General features: G+C 33.7%; 1 protein-coding gene across 1 annotated transcript; it reads right to left on the bottom strand.

Moving 5' to 3' along the window:
- Positions 1 to 741: 741 nt before the first annotated feature.
- LOC132555557 (ependymin-related protein 1-like) lies at positions 742 to 13,331 on the bottom strand. The gene is made up of 10 exons (XM_060219907.1): positions 13,191 to 13,331; positions 12,607 to 12,717; positions 11,627 to 11,705; positions 10,263 to 10,421; positions 7,889 to 7,996; positions 5,332 to 5,441; positions 3,430 to 3,508; positions 1,661 to 1,825; positions 920 to 1,008; positions 742 to 756 (listed from the first exon to the last, which is right to left on the bottom strand). Exons 1-10 carry the CDS (start codon positions 13,329 to 13,331, stop codon positions 742 to 744), a joined length of 1,056 nt encoding a protein of 351 aa, XP_060075890.1.
- Positions 13,332 to 15,881: the final 2,550 nt, after the last annotated feature.

Genomic DNA, 15,881 nt, shown 5'->3' with positions numbered 1-15,881 from the left:
GCATACAGTTACGAAAAGACGGGTGTTACTAGGAAACAACGCCTTCAGATTTTTGGTTTATTTGTACCGGGTTCTATAATTTGTCCATTTTTGTATTTTTGACTAGTGAAATGATAACCAAAAATGTTATTGTTTAAAAAAAATTACACTTTTCTCAATGAGATATTTCTCTATATTTTACTGACAAAAATGTAATAAATTTCTTTACATTATTCTCTAAGTTCGAGTGCTACAAGAAAAGGAAAACATCTCCATACCTCCATGTTACCATTTGGCCAACTATTCCATGTACACCGAAGGCATCGATTAATGACAAGTCACAAACACAGTAAACATTACAAATTATTTTATTGGTTTAATTGGTTCTTTTTTTTTAATATGCTTTTCAACTGAGTTGACTTTAAAATGATTTGGAGTTATAATTGGTATCACGGTTCAATTTACCTTTGTAATAATTGTTAAATTGACATTTGTAATGACTGTTGAGTTGACCATTGTTATGACTGTTAAATTGACCTTTGTTATGACTGTTAAATTGACCTTTGTAATAATTGTTAAATTGACCATTGTTATGATTGTTGAGTCGAACCTCCTCATGATTGTTGAGTTGACCATTGTGCGGTGACTATCCGACATGAACCACGGGATCCTGGTGATTGGTCTGTGTTAAATATATGTATACTACATTGTTAATTTTGTATAATAAAAACTGAGTGAAGACTTCTATGTTCAAACGTTTCATTAGTAGGAAGTCGTCTAAAATCATGATAATATTTTCAGATTTTATTGGTTTTACTGGATGTATGCAATGACCTTTTAAACAATCGTCTCCGATTGGATCGTTTTCATGATATTTTACTAAAAAAATGATATTGTGCTCAAGAGCTACCCGACATCAAATAAAATACAATGTACTTACCAGTTTTCGACAGCTGGCAGGTACGTCAAACACAGATGGGTCTTTGATTCCAATGGTCAAAGCAGAAAAACCCATTGTCATCCAATAATCTGTTAATGAAACAGTAATAGGATACTAATCACTATATCGGTAAACAATTTGGCGTAGGATAAGTTTATTTCGTGAAACTAGTCATTTAATGTCAAAGAGAAATATCACAATGTTCAATTTCTGCCATTGAAGAGCAGGAGCTAAAAGACAAGTTAACTGAAAATATTTTCCTTCAAGATCTATCGGTTCAATATTTGTAATCTTGTGGCGAAAATAACGAAAATTAGAGAGAGAGGAAAGAAAAAAACCGTTATGCCATCTATTTTCTTTGTGCGTTGAAGAATTGGTATGGTTTGTTGATGTTTATGGATACTGTGATATATATTTTGTGTTAACGTAGATTTTGTGCAATTTCTTTTGTAAAGTATCATACCGAGATAACGAAGTTTCAGCTTGCCAGCATGTAAATGTTATAATGTATTAGATCTTTGTCTTTACGTAACAACACATCGTTTCTGATTACATAAGATGACAAAGAAAGTGATTTCAATAATTTTGACACAGTCAGCATTAATTCTGTTTTATATTGCCAATGGTTCGTCATTTTAAAACAGTTTTGATTTCAGAACTTATTTTAATGTTTAAAATGTGACTGCCAGAAAGAAGTATCTTTTCATATGAAAAAATATACTTTCTGGTTGACAATATAACCCATACCATATGGTCCAGCGTGTCCATACAATGTCTCGGAGAAAGGGATACAGTCTTCTGTCGCAAAAATTGTCATGTTAACACCCTCAGCTATGTAGTTATACATTCTTCCTTTCAATGTACTGTTACCAGTGCCCAAGAGGACAGGCTTGAATGTGGCGTCAGCTGGACAAAACATACAGAATATTTCAATATGCATGTAGCTTACAGATAACATCCAATTAGAACATACAGGATAGATCAATAAATGGTACATCACTACAGTTCATACAGGGTACATCAATACAGAATACACACAGGGTACATCAATACACATCATACAGGGTACATCAATACATATCATACAGGGTACATCAATACGGATCATACAAGGTACATCAATACAGAATACATACAGGGTACATCAATACAGAATACACACAGGGTACATCAATACACATCATACAGGGTACATCAATACAGATCATACAAGGTACATCAATACAAGGTACATCTATACAGATCATACAGGGTACATCAATACAGAATACACACAGGGTACATCAATACAGATCATACAGGGTACATCAATACAGATCATACAGGGTATATCAATACACATCATACAGGGTACATCAATACAGATCATACAGGGTACATCAATACATATCATACAGGATACATCAATACAGAATACACACAGGGTACATCAATACACATCATACAGGGTACATCAATACATATCATACAGGGTACATCAATACATATCATACAGGATACATCAATACAGAATACACACAGGGTACATCAATACACATCATACAGGGTACATCAATACATATCATACAGGGTACATCAATACACATCATACAGGGTATATCAATACAGAATACACACAGGGTACATCAATACACATCATACAGGGTACATCAATACAGAATACACACGGGGTACATCAATACACATCATACAGGGTACATCAATACAGAATACAGGGTACATCAATACATATCATACAGGGTATATCAATACAGAATACATACGGGGTACATCAATACAGATCATACAGGGTATATCAATACAGAATACACACGGGGTACATCAATACAGATCATATAGGGTACACCAATACACATCATACAAGGTACACCAATACAGATCATACAGGGTATATCAATACAGAATACACACGGGGTACATCAATACACATCATACAGGGTACATCAATACAGAATACACACGGGGTACATCAATACACATCATACAGGGTACATCAATACACATCATACAGGGTACATCAATACACATCATACAGGGTACATCAATACAGAATACACACAGGGTACATCAATACAGATCATACAGGGTACATCAATACACATCATACAGGGTATATCAATACAGAATACATACGGGGTACATCAATACATATCATACAGGGTATATCAATACAGAATACACACGGGGTACATCAATACAGATCATACAGGGTACATCAATGCACATTATACAGGGTACATCAATACAGAATACACACAGGGTACATCAATACACATCATACAGAGTACATCAATACAAATCATACCGGTACATTAAAATCTTCGATCTATATGAGATTCGTCTATATATATTAAACATACAGATCTGTAGACTGAAAGATATTCGATGTATTCTATATCTTGTGGAAATAATTGTCTGACAGAAACACGATGAATACGTATCAAATCAAACATACAAGGAAAGGAGAATTCTATATAAAACAAGATTTGTTCGCCAATCAATCTTCTTACCAGGTGTACAATCGGGTGCCATAGGAGTTGTGAGCGGGCTCTTTCTACACACATCGTTCTGTATAGTATACTGAACTCCCTAAAAGACAATTTTGAAAAATACTTATTTTCGGTGGTGAAGTTTTTTTTTCAAATAATTAATATTTACATTCTAAATCACAATAGATAAAAAGATGACCTCTAATGCGAATTGAGATTCATAGATAACATCTTGAATGCAAGGTGTCGTGATAGGTAGGCCAGGTGAGCATATATTTCATCGATAAATGCGATGTGTTCAAAAACGTCGATTTTGTCGCCATGTTTCGGTTGCAAACGTGAAAGTCTGAAAACGCTTTTTCATAATATACCTAAGATTTAGTACTTAACATTCAATCTTACATAAACGCCGAACAAAACTGCAACTTTTTAAACGGTCTTTTTTTCAAATTGTCTTGCTGCTCCCAAATTCAATCCAAAATTAAAAAAAACACGATAATGAATTCCTGCCTATGTTATGAAATAGTAGCGAAGGAGTTTTCGGCAAAAGTTTTGTTTCTTCAGCTTGTTTAAAAGACGATTTTATCTATATATAGCGATTGGTGTTTAAGGCAACGCAAACAGAAGAAATAGAGTCAGACACAGCAGACAGGAAATACCAATCAAAACACACAATTATAAAGAAAGACACTCGGGAAAGTTTATCTGCCAAGGTTTCTTTTTACTAATGACATTGACAGAATCACAACTCGAGCTCAAATCAATTGAAACAAGGGCAAAATATGAATAATATTTAGACGGAGACTTTCAAAAATGTACAAGGACAATGAGAGACCAAGTGTCCGGTAAGGGTAGGCGGACAACGGGACCAAGTGTTCGGCAAGGGTAAGCGGACAACGGGACAAAGAGTTTAGCAAGAGTAAGCGGACAACGGGACCAAGTGTCCGGTAAGGGTAGGCGGACAACGGGACCAAGTGTTCGGCAAGGGTAAGCGGACAACGGGACAAAGAGTTTAGCAAGAGTAAGCGGACAACGGGACCAAGTGTTCGGCAAGGGTAAGCGGAAAACGGGACAAAGTGTTCGGTATGGGTAAGCTTCTGTTTCATCGATGACAACGGTCATGTATATATTGTTCAAAGAAGTACATCATTAAAGCAGCCTTAACCATAATACCACCGTAGACCTTTAACTTACAGCAGCAAAATCCTTCAGCACTATATCGTAAGTTGTCGGGTAATTACCAGTTTTTGAGTAGGTTTTTGTTACAGATTTTTTGTTGATGGTATCGTAGGACATGTTGAAGGATGTCTATAAAACAGAAAAAAAATGTCCTTTAAAATATCATATATGTTTCACGTGTACAGCAGAACAAAGTTTTCACGAGTGCAACATTCTGTCATACGAGTGAAATAAATATTTAATGGGAAATATTCTTTTTTATTGCTTATTTAAAGCGAAAAAACCAAAACGTCGATCCAAACATAGAATAAAGCGGTGGAAAACTTTGGGAAATACCCTTTGACATTAGATCATTTGACGTTACGCTTGACAAGTCGACGCCATTTTGATTAGGCTGCGTCATATTGTTCTCTTCTATCTCGTGCTGTTATATGGTGAAAATCGCCTACAAAACTGTTTTAATATACCAAAGGAGAGAAAGCTGGAAATATACATGAGAACTATTTAATGGCAAAAACAACTTAGTCTACCTATGGTTCATTAGCGTTCACACAGGAAAATTGGTGAATTTTAATACGTGACTTGAAAACAATGTTTTGGTTAGTAAAACCTGCACGAGCAAAAAATCATCATCACTCGAGAATATGTAAGATCTCTTGTATCATCACTACAGTAGTGATACTGTTCATCAAATTAATATTGTCCTACGTTTCACTGACAGAAATACATTTAAAAATGTTGTACCTGCTGCATCAGTGCTTTGCCGTTCACATTTACCAAACCCATACTGCCACCAGGTGACTCTATCTGTTTAGGAAAACAACAGACTGGGAAATTAGTTTTTGCTGTCTCGCCTGAAATGAAAAATAATTGTAACATCAAGGTAGTGAATATATCATCGACTTATATGACAGACCTGTTAAACAGCATGAAATCGAATCTATACCTTTAACAGGCGTGAAAGTTTGGTAAGAAAAGGAAAATATTTAGTTTTTATCTATCGGGGTTGTCCTTTTGTTCAATATTTGAAATATAATGTGTTATAATATGTCCATGTTTGCATCATTGTTACTAGGACTTTCATATGCTTTACTTGTTGTCCAAACCATTTGTCGTTATGTCAATAAAATATTTCGAAACTGAAATTAAATCGTCTCTCTCATATATCATATATATATTGTTCATGGAATGATAATGAGGAAAACTTGTATCCTTTACGTCTAATTCAAAGCCATTCTAACTATAGGTATACAGGATTACAGTTTTTGAAGGATCCTTCATAACCTAGCACTAAAAATGAATTTTAAACGATACAAGCCGAAAATAACATCACATCACGTAGCAATTAGCGAAAATTTGTCCTTAATTTAACTATTCATAAACGACGAAAGTTTGAGCCAGGTGGAGTTATGTGTGTTATTTGGATACTCAAAATAAGAGATTTGGATACACAAAATAAAAGAGATTTGGATACTCAAAATATCAAAGAGATTTGGACACACAAAATAATAGAGAGATTTGGATACTCAAAATAAGAGATCTGGACACACAAAATAATAGAGAGATTTGGATACTCAAAATATCAGAGAGATTTGGATACTCAAAATATCAGAGAGATTTGGATATTCAAAATAATACAGAGATTTGGATACTCAAAATAACAGAGAGATTGGGATACTCAAAATAACAGAGATTGGGATACTCAAAATAACAGAGATTGGGATACTCAAAATAACAGAGCGATTGGGATACTCAAAATAACAGAGATTTGGATACTCAAAATAACAGAGAGATTTGGATACTCAAAATAATACAGAGATTTGGATACTCAAAATAAAAGAGATTTGGATACTCAAAATATCAAAGAGATTTGGACACACAAAATAATAGAGATCTGGATACTCAAAATAACAGAGATCTGGACACACAAAATAATAGAGAGATTTGGATACTCAAAATATCAGAGAGATTTGGATACTCAAAATAATAGAGATTTGGATACTCAAAATAATACAGAGATTTGGATACTCAAAATAACAGAGAGATTGGGATACTCAAAATAACAGAGATTGGGATACTCAAAATAACAGAGATTGGGATACTCAAAATAACAGAGATTGGGATACTCAAAATAACAGAGATTTGGATACTCAAAATAACAGAGAGATTTGGATACTCAAAATAATACAGAGATTTGGATACTCAAAATAACAGAGAGATTTGGACACACAAAATAATAGAGATTTGGATACTCAAAATAACAGAGATTTGAATACTCAGAGATTTGAATACTCAGAATAACAGAGATTTGGATACTCAAAATAACAGAGAGATTTGGATACTCAAAATAACAGAGAGATTTGGATACTCAAAATAACAGAGATTTGGATACTCAAAATAACAGAGCGATTGGGATACTAAAAAAAACAGAGATTTGGATATTCAAAATAATAGAGAGATTTGGATACTCAAAATAACAGAGAGATTTGGATACTCAAAATAACAGAGATTTGGATACTCAAAATAATACAGAGATTTGGATACTCAAAATAACAGAGAGATTTGGACACACAAAATAATAGAGATTTGGATACTCAAAATAACAGAGAGATTTGGATACTCAAAATAGCAGAGATTTGAATACTCAGAATAACAGAGATTTGGATCCTCAAAATAACAGAGAGATTTGGATACTCAAAATAACAGAGATTTGGATACACAAAATAATAGAGATTTGGATACTCAAAATAACAGAGATTTGGATACTCAAAATAACAGAGAGATTTGGATACTCAAAATAACAGAGAGATTTGGATACACAAAATAACAGAGATTTGGATACTCAAAATAACAGAGAGATTTGGATACTCAAAATAACAGAGATTGGGATACTCAAAATGATAGAGGGATTTGGATACTCAAAATAACAGATCTGGACACACAAAATACCAGAGAGAAGTACTTGTGTGATATAGTTTCCACATCTGGCCACACAAAATAACGGAGAGAAGTACTTGTGTGATGTAGTGCTCATAATTGGACTCCTGAAATAATATGTCATGTGACTCATATGTGTCTGTGTTTTATCACATAGCACATTGTATAATACGTATTATATAAACTGTGACATTATGAATATAGACTGGCATACATAATATCCGTGACTGTGTATTACTTGTAGGATATAGTAGACGTGCTTTTCTCAAACTGTATGACGTAGTTCTTACTGTTACCTGTGGCTGTGTAACGCAATACCTATGAATATATAATTCATATATCATGACGTAGTTCTTATATTTACCTGTGACGGTGTGGTCATCATGAGAACATGCAGGAGGAATATCGAAGACGGAGGGATCAGAAATACCGAGTGTTGTCCCATTATATCCAATAGCAACAGAAAACGGAGCTAGAAAAAAAAACATGGGTATATTGTTTCAATCAATCTGTAGATTACCTACATTTCTATGGTTGTACATAAGAAAGAATTTTAACTTCCTGTGATTCCTATGATTTCAGGTAAATGATTATCCTTATTGCGTAACAGAATGAATATTTTTATCCGGAAAAGTAGGTATGTATATACTTTTATGGACAAGGACTATTTTTAGTAAGGACAACTATAGGTAAGGTCTACTAATGGTAAGGACTACTATAGATAAGGACTACTATAGGTAAGGTCTACTATAGGTAAGGTCTACTATAGATATGGACTACTAAATGTAAGATCTACTATAGGTAAGGACTACAATAGGAAAGGTCTACTATAGATAAGGACAACTATAGATAAGGACTACTATAGGTAAGGTCTACTAAAGGTAAGGACTACTACAGATAAGGTCTACTATAGATAAGGACTACTATAGATAAGGACTACTATAGGTAAGGTCTACTATAGGTAAGGACTACTATAGATAAGGACTACTATAGATAAGGACTACTATAAGTAAGGTCTACTATAGGTAAGTACTACAGGTAAGGTTTACTATATATAAGATCTACTATAGGTAAGGTCTACTATAGATAAGGACTACTATAGATAGGGACTTCTATAGATAAGGACTACTATAAGTAAGGACTACTATAGGTAAGTAATACAGGTAAGGTTTACTATATATAAGATCTACTATAGGTAAGGTCTACTATAGATAAGGACTACTATAGATAAGGACTACTATAAGTAAGGTCTACTATAGGTAAGTACTACAGGTAAGGTTTACTATATGTAAGATCTACTATAGGTAAGGTCTACTATAGATAAGGACTACTATAGATAAGGACTACTATAGGTAAGGTCTACTATAGATAAGGACTACTATAGATAAGGACTACTATAAGTAAGGACTACTATAGGTAAGTACTACAGGTAAGGTTTACTATACATAAGATCTACTATAGGTTAGGTCTACTATAGATAAGGACTACTATAGATAGGGACTTCTATAGATAAGGACTACTATAAGTAAGGTCTTCTATAGGTAAGTACTACAGGTAAGGTTTATTATATGTAAGATCTACTATAGGTAAGGTCTACTATAGATAAGGACTTCTATAGATAAGGACTACTATAAGTAAGGTCTACTATAGGTTAGTACTACAGGTAAGGTTTACTATATATAAGATCTACTATAGGTGAGGTCTACTATAGATGAGGACTACTATAGATAAGGACTACTATAAGTAAGGTCTACTATAGGTAAGTACTACAGGTAAGGTTTACTATATGTAAGATCTCCTATAGGTAAGGTCTACTATAGATAAGGACTTCTATAGATAAGGACTACTATAGGTAAGGTCTACTATAGGTAAGGACTACTATAGATAAGGAGTACTAAAGTGAAGGAATAACGAGACTTATTTTTTTGAAAAGCTTATCAAACAGGTCACAAACACCTTGTAAAGTCGTTTTATTTTACCTCCACATATATTGATGACGTCTTGTCTTTAAATAACAAGAAACGTAATAACTACGTCCATCGTATATATCCACCAGAACTGGAAATCAAAGACACTATTTTCTCTTTAAAATCTGCTTATCTCGATCTTTTCCTACAACGGAATCAATATGGACAGCTTTACATCGAGCTGTATGATAAACGTGATGATTTCAATTTCGCTATTGTGAATTATCCATTTCTGGATAGCAATATCCCTGCATCTACACCCTATGGTAGTTACATGTGCGACATGAAGCTGGACGTATTTGATGCTGTTTACATGGCGGGTATTGTCGATGACGCTTACTCTTCCTGAACACCTGGTCTTTTCCTCCTTGTATTTTTCAGGAGTCTCCCTGTAAATCTTTCTTTTATTCATATTTTGCCTTAGCTTTATGGAATTTGGGTTTGAATATGATTTATGTTGACATGCTGGTAATTTCTTGATGATTTTTATTGATAAGGACGACTGTCGAAATTAATTCGATTGTATCATAACAAATTGGAATTGATGAAGTAAAAAAGAAAATAAAACATCAAAATCCAAACATAGATATTAGAAGAAATAGTTAAAGACAGGATTTTTTTTCTCATAATTCCTACAACTATGGTATGTTTCATTATCACATGATAGATATACAACAAATGGCTTTCTTCTCTTCTAGATTTTCGTGAAAAAGGGGGTAAGTTGTCCAGAACTGGGCTGTCCTCGACAGGTAAATTGCAGTAGTTACTTACATTCTCCTTCTGTGCTCGTCGTGGAATTAGAAAAGGGAACACAGTTCTCTGTGACCAGTAAAGACGTCGACCTATTGGGACTCGTCAATATGTAGTTTGTTACTTTGATCTTATTATCACCGACTCCAAAATACATTGGAAAACCGCCCGAGGCTTCATCTGTTAAATAGTTGAATATTGTCATAACACATTAGATAACAGCCTGAGACATCATCTGTTAAATAGTTAAATATTGTCATAACACATTGGACAACCGTCCGAGACTTCATCTGTTAAATATTGTCATAACACATTGGACAACCGCCTGAGACTTCATCTGTTAAATATTGTCATAACACATTAGATAACAGCCTGAGGCTTCATCTGTTAAATAGTTAAATATTGTCATAACACATTGGATAACCGCCCGAGGCTTCATCTGTTAAATAGTTAAATATTGTCATAACACATTGGATAACCGCCTGAGGCTTCAGAGTTAACACATCTGTATAGTATTACACTGATATTACGAATAACCCTTTTATTACGTATAAGCCAATTAGGTTTCATCTGTAAAGCGTTACGCTTATAAACTGATAACCGCACTGATAAGTCATATGTAAAACAATGCTCTAACCAATATGCTGTTGCAATACCTAATTTCTAAATCAAATTAAGATTTTGATTATTATATACATTATACTTGAAAAGAATAACTCAATATTAAAATTATGCAATGTTTCAGTTATTCGTTTTACAATACATCAGAAAGGTCAGTACTAACAAATTTCAACAAACTATATATATGATAACCAGCCGAAACAGCCGCTTCAAAAAAGTCGGAAAGATTCAGGTCACTGGAGCAAGAACTCGATTTTCTATTAAAATACTGGTAAAATGATTTTGGATTTGTCCTGCGTAACTTACTAATACGGTCAATCTCACAGTCGTCACTCTAACAACAAATATCAGTTTCAACAAATCACATTACTATAGAAGAACGATAAGTAAAACCTTACTAATTGTACCATTTGAAAGTAAATAATCACATACATTTATAATTGAATGTTTAGATTAACCATAGAGCAGTTTGACTTAAAGTACCATAGATAACCTCCAATGCTTGACGTTTGTACCGTCATTATTATTGACAAAGAAACGACGATGAACTATAAGCTTTGCAGGTCATTTTATGCTAAACGTGATATCGTGTAATAGTACAATGTGGTATATTTAGAGGTAGTTTTAACAACTTAAAATGTTATTACGAGACAATTCAATGCTGAATATTACCAACCCTAGGACACAGGTTTACAAATGTAATTATGAAGCTAATTTTGTCAGAATATACCTCAAAACAATAAATAAATAAATAAATAAGCTACCTGGAACACAATCTTCGGGGAACGGGCCTGACAGCTCGGTCTTCATACATTTGCCATTCGTCACGACATATTTCATCCCCTGTTTTTATCAAAATATAATAGAGGCGTTCAAATTGAATCTTCTAAAGAGAGGACACCTTTGCATGAAATAAAATTATTGTGGGTAAATGTAGAAATTCGAAAATGAACCCATGTAAATAGTTTTTACCATATGCTTGGTATAGAACTTTGCCAAACAATCGTATTCATTTGTCTATTTGACCAGTTTTAATATTGAATTACCTATGACATGTGTGTATGGACTGAATAAGTGTCGCTATTTGTAAGGATTCTGACGTGGTATTCAGATTATGGTAAACGTCTTAAAACTGAATAAGATACGGCTGAGGTAACCTTAAAGAAATCTCACTGAAACAGTAACTCTGACGTGGTTGATAACAGATACAAACGTTTAAATGATCCCTTATCATGTATGGTTTAATAGTTAATGTTATATCTGTCTAGTTCATGAGATCACAAGTCTAATGGAGCACGAGATAAATTGCGTAAACGCGTTTACGGACAATTTACCGACTGTTAAATCAAATTTACGATATCATAAAATGTTTTCATTAAGATAAATTAAAAGCAATTTATAAATATTTAGCATTCGTTATCTGCATGAAATTAATTTCACGTCATGTTTATCCATGCACAACAAACATTTACAATGCCATTGACAGACAATTAAAATAATGCCTGCTTTAACTTTACAACAATAGAAAACGTTTCTGCACTTTAATCACATAAATAATTTTATAGAATAAATCATTTAGTCTACCTATTGGTTTTTGTTTGTAAACACCGCCAACGTTTTTATTAATACGTGATGGATGGTTATGTTCTAACATACACTCAAGTTACTGAGAAATAAGCAAACTAGTTCACACTGAGTTATCGATTTGAAACAAGTGCTGATTATAAATTTCCTATATACTCACGGTTGAGTAGTCATTCAAAATGTGCTTCTTCTCTAGTTCCTTGCCTCTCATCATTGTGAATTTAGTCATAAACTTGTGATTCTTTGCATCATATGCTGTCCGCGCTGTTCCCTGTGTAAATCATATAGAGATAGCATTGCTGTGTCTTTATCGAGGACTTTACAACATCCAGACAATACAATAAAATAGTTTTTAACAAGTATCCACATTAATTTAACTCGTTCATAAGTTGTCAAAACTCATATTACAATAACGGACCATTTCGCCTCACAAATTACAGTAGATAATCTTAGTGGACAAGGACATCTCTTGGATATAAATAGCTTTAATACAAGCAGGTCATCATTATACGTCAGAATTTAAAAATAGCACAACATAAGAGCTGAAAACTATACACTTTACATATCGATAAAATTGGATCAGTGCAAAACTCAACTGAATGATATTACGTTTTCCAATGTATCAGTTGCCTTTTTTCTGTTTTGTTTAACGTTTTTCTTTTACGTCACTGGTTTACAAAATAAAACCGTTGACAGATGAAGATAATGCCGTGATCAGTACCGCCCTACCGGTTAAAGACATACCTGGAAAGGAGACATTGTCCCGTTGACAAACTCTGTCCCTTCTATATGCTCGCCACGTTCCCATTGTGGAGGAGAGCAACATTTTGATCCAAGACTCAGAGCGATGAGACCAACAAAACTGAACAATGCCAACGTGATCATATCTGCCTCTGGAAATAGCGAGTGAACGTAATGCTGGAATCAGCTGTTATAGTAAGTGTACGCGATTAAATCAAACCATACATAAGTTTCTGCTGTCGACCATATCACTGTCAGGTGACTACAGTATCAGTTAGACAACATACAAATATAGTGTTTAGTTTTATATGTCACATGATACCTGGAAAGCAGCTTTGCAGGGAGTGGTGTCTTCTTCTATTGCATAGCGGTAGGGACAAAATTATTTGAAAAACACTTTCATGAAAATAGACGTTGCCATTCAATTCAAAATTTCTTAAAATGTAACTTTTTCAGTATGGAAACTTACTACTTTGGTGTTCCTCTTAATAGCATTAGTTTGATAGGAGATACTGCTGACGTAGCCGGGAAACCTATTAAAGTTGCTGGTTGTAATAGTGTGATAAACTGAAGTATACGGTTATCAACATGGTTTGATGATAAGACGACTGTATCACTCCTATAGACCTAATCTTACCTCTTTTATTGTTGATATGTCTCCATTTAACAGATTATCCCTTGTCAAATCAAAACGTAAATATAAACGTTATGAAATACTTGTTAAGCGGAGGTACCTCAGAGGGTGACCGTATTAGTAAGTTACGCAGGACAAATCCAAAATTATCTTACCAATATTTAAAGAGAAAATCTAGTTATTGTTCCAGTGACCTGAATCTTTCCGACTTTTTTTGAAGCGATGGTGGTAATAACGATGACAACACATATTTTGTCTGCAGGAGATAATGTACCTGTTTAAGGTGAATTCAGAGATGTTTTAAAATGTGCCAAATTTGTAAGTCACCTGATATTTAAAATTCAAAGTGTTTATTCCACTACTTTCAAAATTATTTGATGCTATTTTTGTTAAAGGGGAATTTCCATCCAGTTGGTCAAAAGATTTCATTTTTCGATGATTAAAGTTGGAATCTAGACCGCACTAATAAACCTGATTGTAGATAATTCCCTAAGTTACAAAGTTCCTTTCTGTTACATACAGATAGCAGATGGACAAGTTTATATGAAGATGGACGGTTCCAATAATTCTTTTTCATGAACTTTATACAAATATCTACATACAGTGGATAGATCACAATAAAATGGAACATGTCTTCTTCCTGGTTGTGATTAAAAAACCGACATAGCCTGTTCTCTCTAGGAACATTTTGTCGACAGCTCAACAAACTCCTTCCTTATCTGGAAAAATATCTATCAAACGCTGCTTAAAACAATGTAAATTGCCTGTTCAATATCAATAAGTTAACCAGACGTTATCAAAACCGGAGGACAATAGATTGTTTTAACTTGACAACGACAGTTACAGTTTCTGTGGTAACATTCTTCCATTTCTTTGTAATTGACATAAGGACACAATTATCAAATTTAATTTATTTCAACCAATATTCTATTATTTGACATTTCCTAATAATATACACAGGTAAGTGTCCGAGTATACCATGAAAGATGACGTACTATCTTTTACATTTAGTATTCTTCTTCAATAATTAACATGTACCGTAGGTTTTTCTATTGTGTCCGCGGCGTTAAACCGCCCCATGTTTCGCAACAATAATCAAGAACAGGGGAAACATATACATCAGAAACATTGAGTTTTGATTCTACATTGAGTGACAAATTATTACAAGTTATACGTTATACACGCATTTTTGACCATATTCATGAATTGTGAATTGAGATTTTTGTAAACTTGCCATTAAAATTAAGCAATACACCAAGATAATTAAATCTGTCAATAATTTTCATTTCACAGTCGTTAGAACAGAACTTCTTCTCAGCTCGTAATGTTCTACCATTTCGAAATTCAACAATTTTTGTTTTCTCTGTATTAACTGTTAGATCCTAATTATCACTACACTGTTTGAAAGAGTCTAACATTTTTTACAAACCAGAGACAGATTCTAAGAAGACGTGTCATCTGCATACATAAGGAGAAACAAAGAAATATCTCTTAAAAATCAAGCGTTAAAGGGAATATTTACAAGTTTATTTACAAGTTCATTCACATACATGGAGTAAAGGAAGGGAGATAGCCTGTCCCCTTGCATCAATCCTCGTGAGCATGTAGAGAAAACAGACAACGTATACTTAACACAAGACTTTAAACCTTCATATATAGATCTTACAATATTCGATAATTTTCCTCTGACTCCACTACGTAAAAGTTTCAATAATAATCTATTGCTATTTACACTATCGAAGGCCTTACAATAGTCAACAAAACAACAGTAAAGTTTACAGTTATTAGAAAGCATTTCCTTAATTACCCCATGTAAAGCAAAATATAGCCTCATTATTGCTAAACCCAGACTTAAACCCAAAGTGGGCATCGGTAACAATGTTGTACTTCTGAGACCATTCTAGTAGTCTATTATTTAAAACAGAAGTAAATAATTTAAATAAACAACTTACCAAAATGACTCCTCTGTAATTATTTGTATCATTGACATCGCCATTTTTGACCACAAAGAAAAAAATATCCCCTGACCACACTGAGGGAAAGACCCCCGTATCAAAAAG

Source organism: Ylistrum balloti, unplaced genomic scaffold (assembly GCF_031769215.1).
Source record: "Ylistrum balloti isolate Yb309-2 unplaced genomic scaffold, AGI_CSIRO_Ybal_v1 Utg370504, whole genome shotgun sequence".
Classification (NCBI taxonomy): domain Eukaryota; kingdom Metazoa; phylum Mollusca; class Bivalvia; order Pectinida; family Pectinidae; genus Ylistrum; species Ylistrum balloti.
This window is presented reverse-complemented; position numbering and strand designations above follow the sequence as displayed.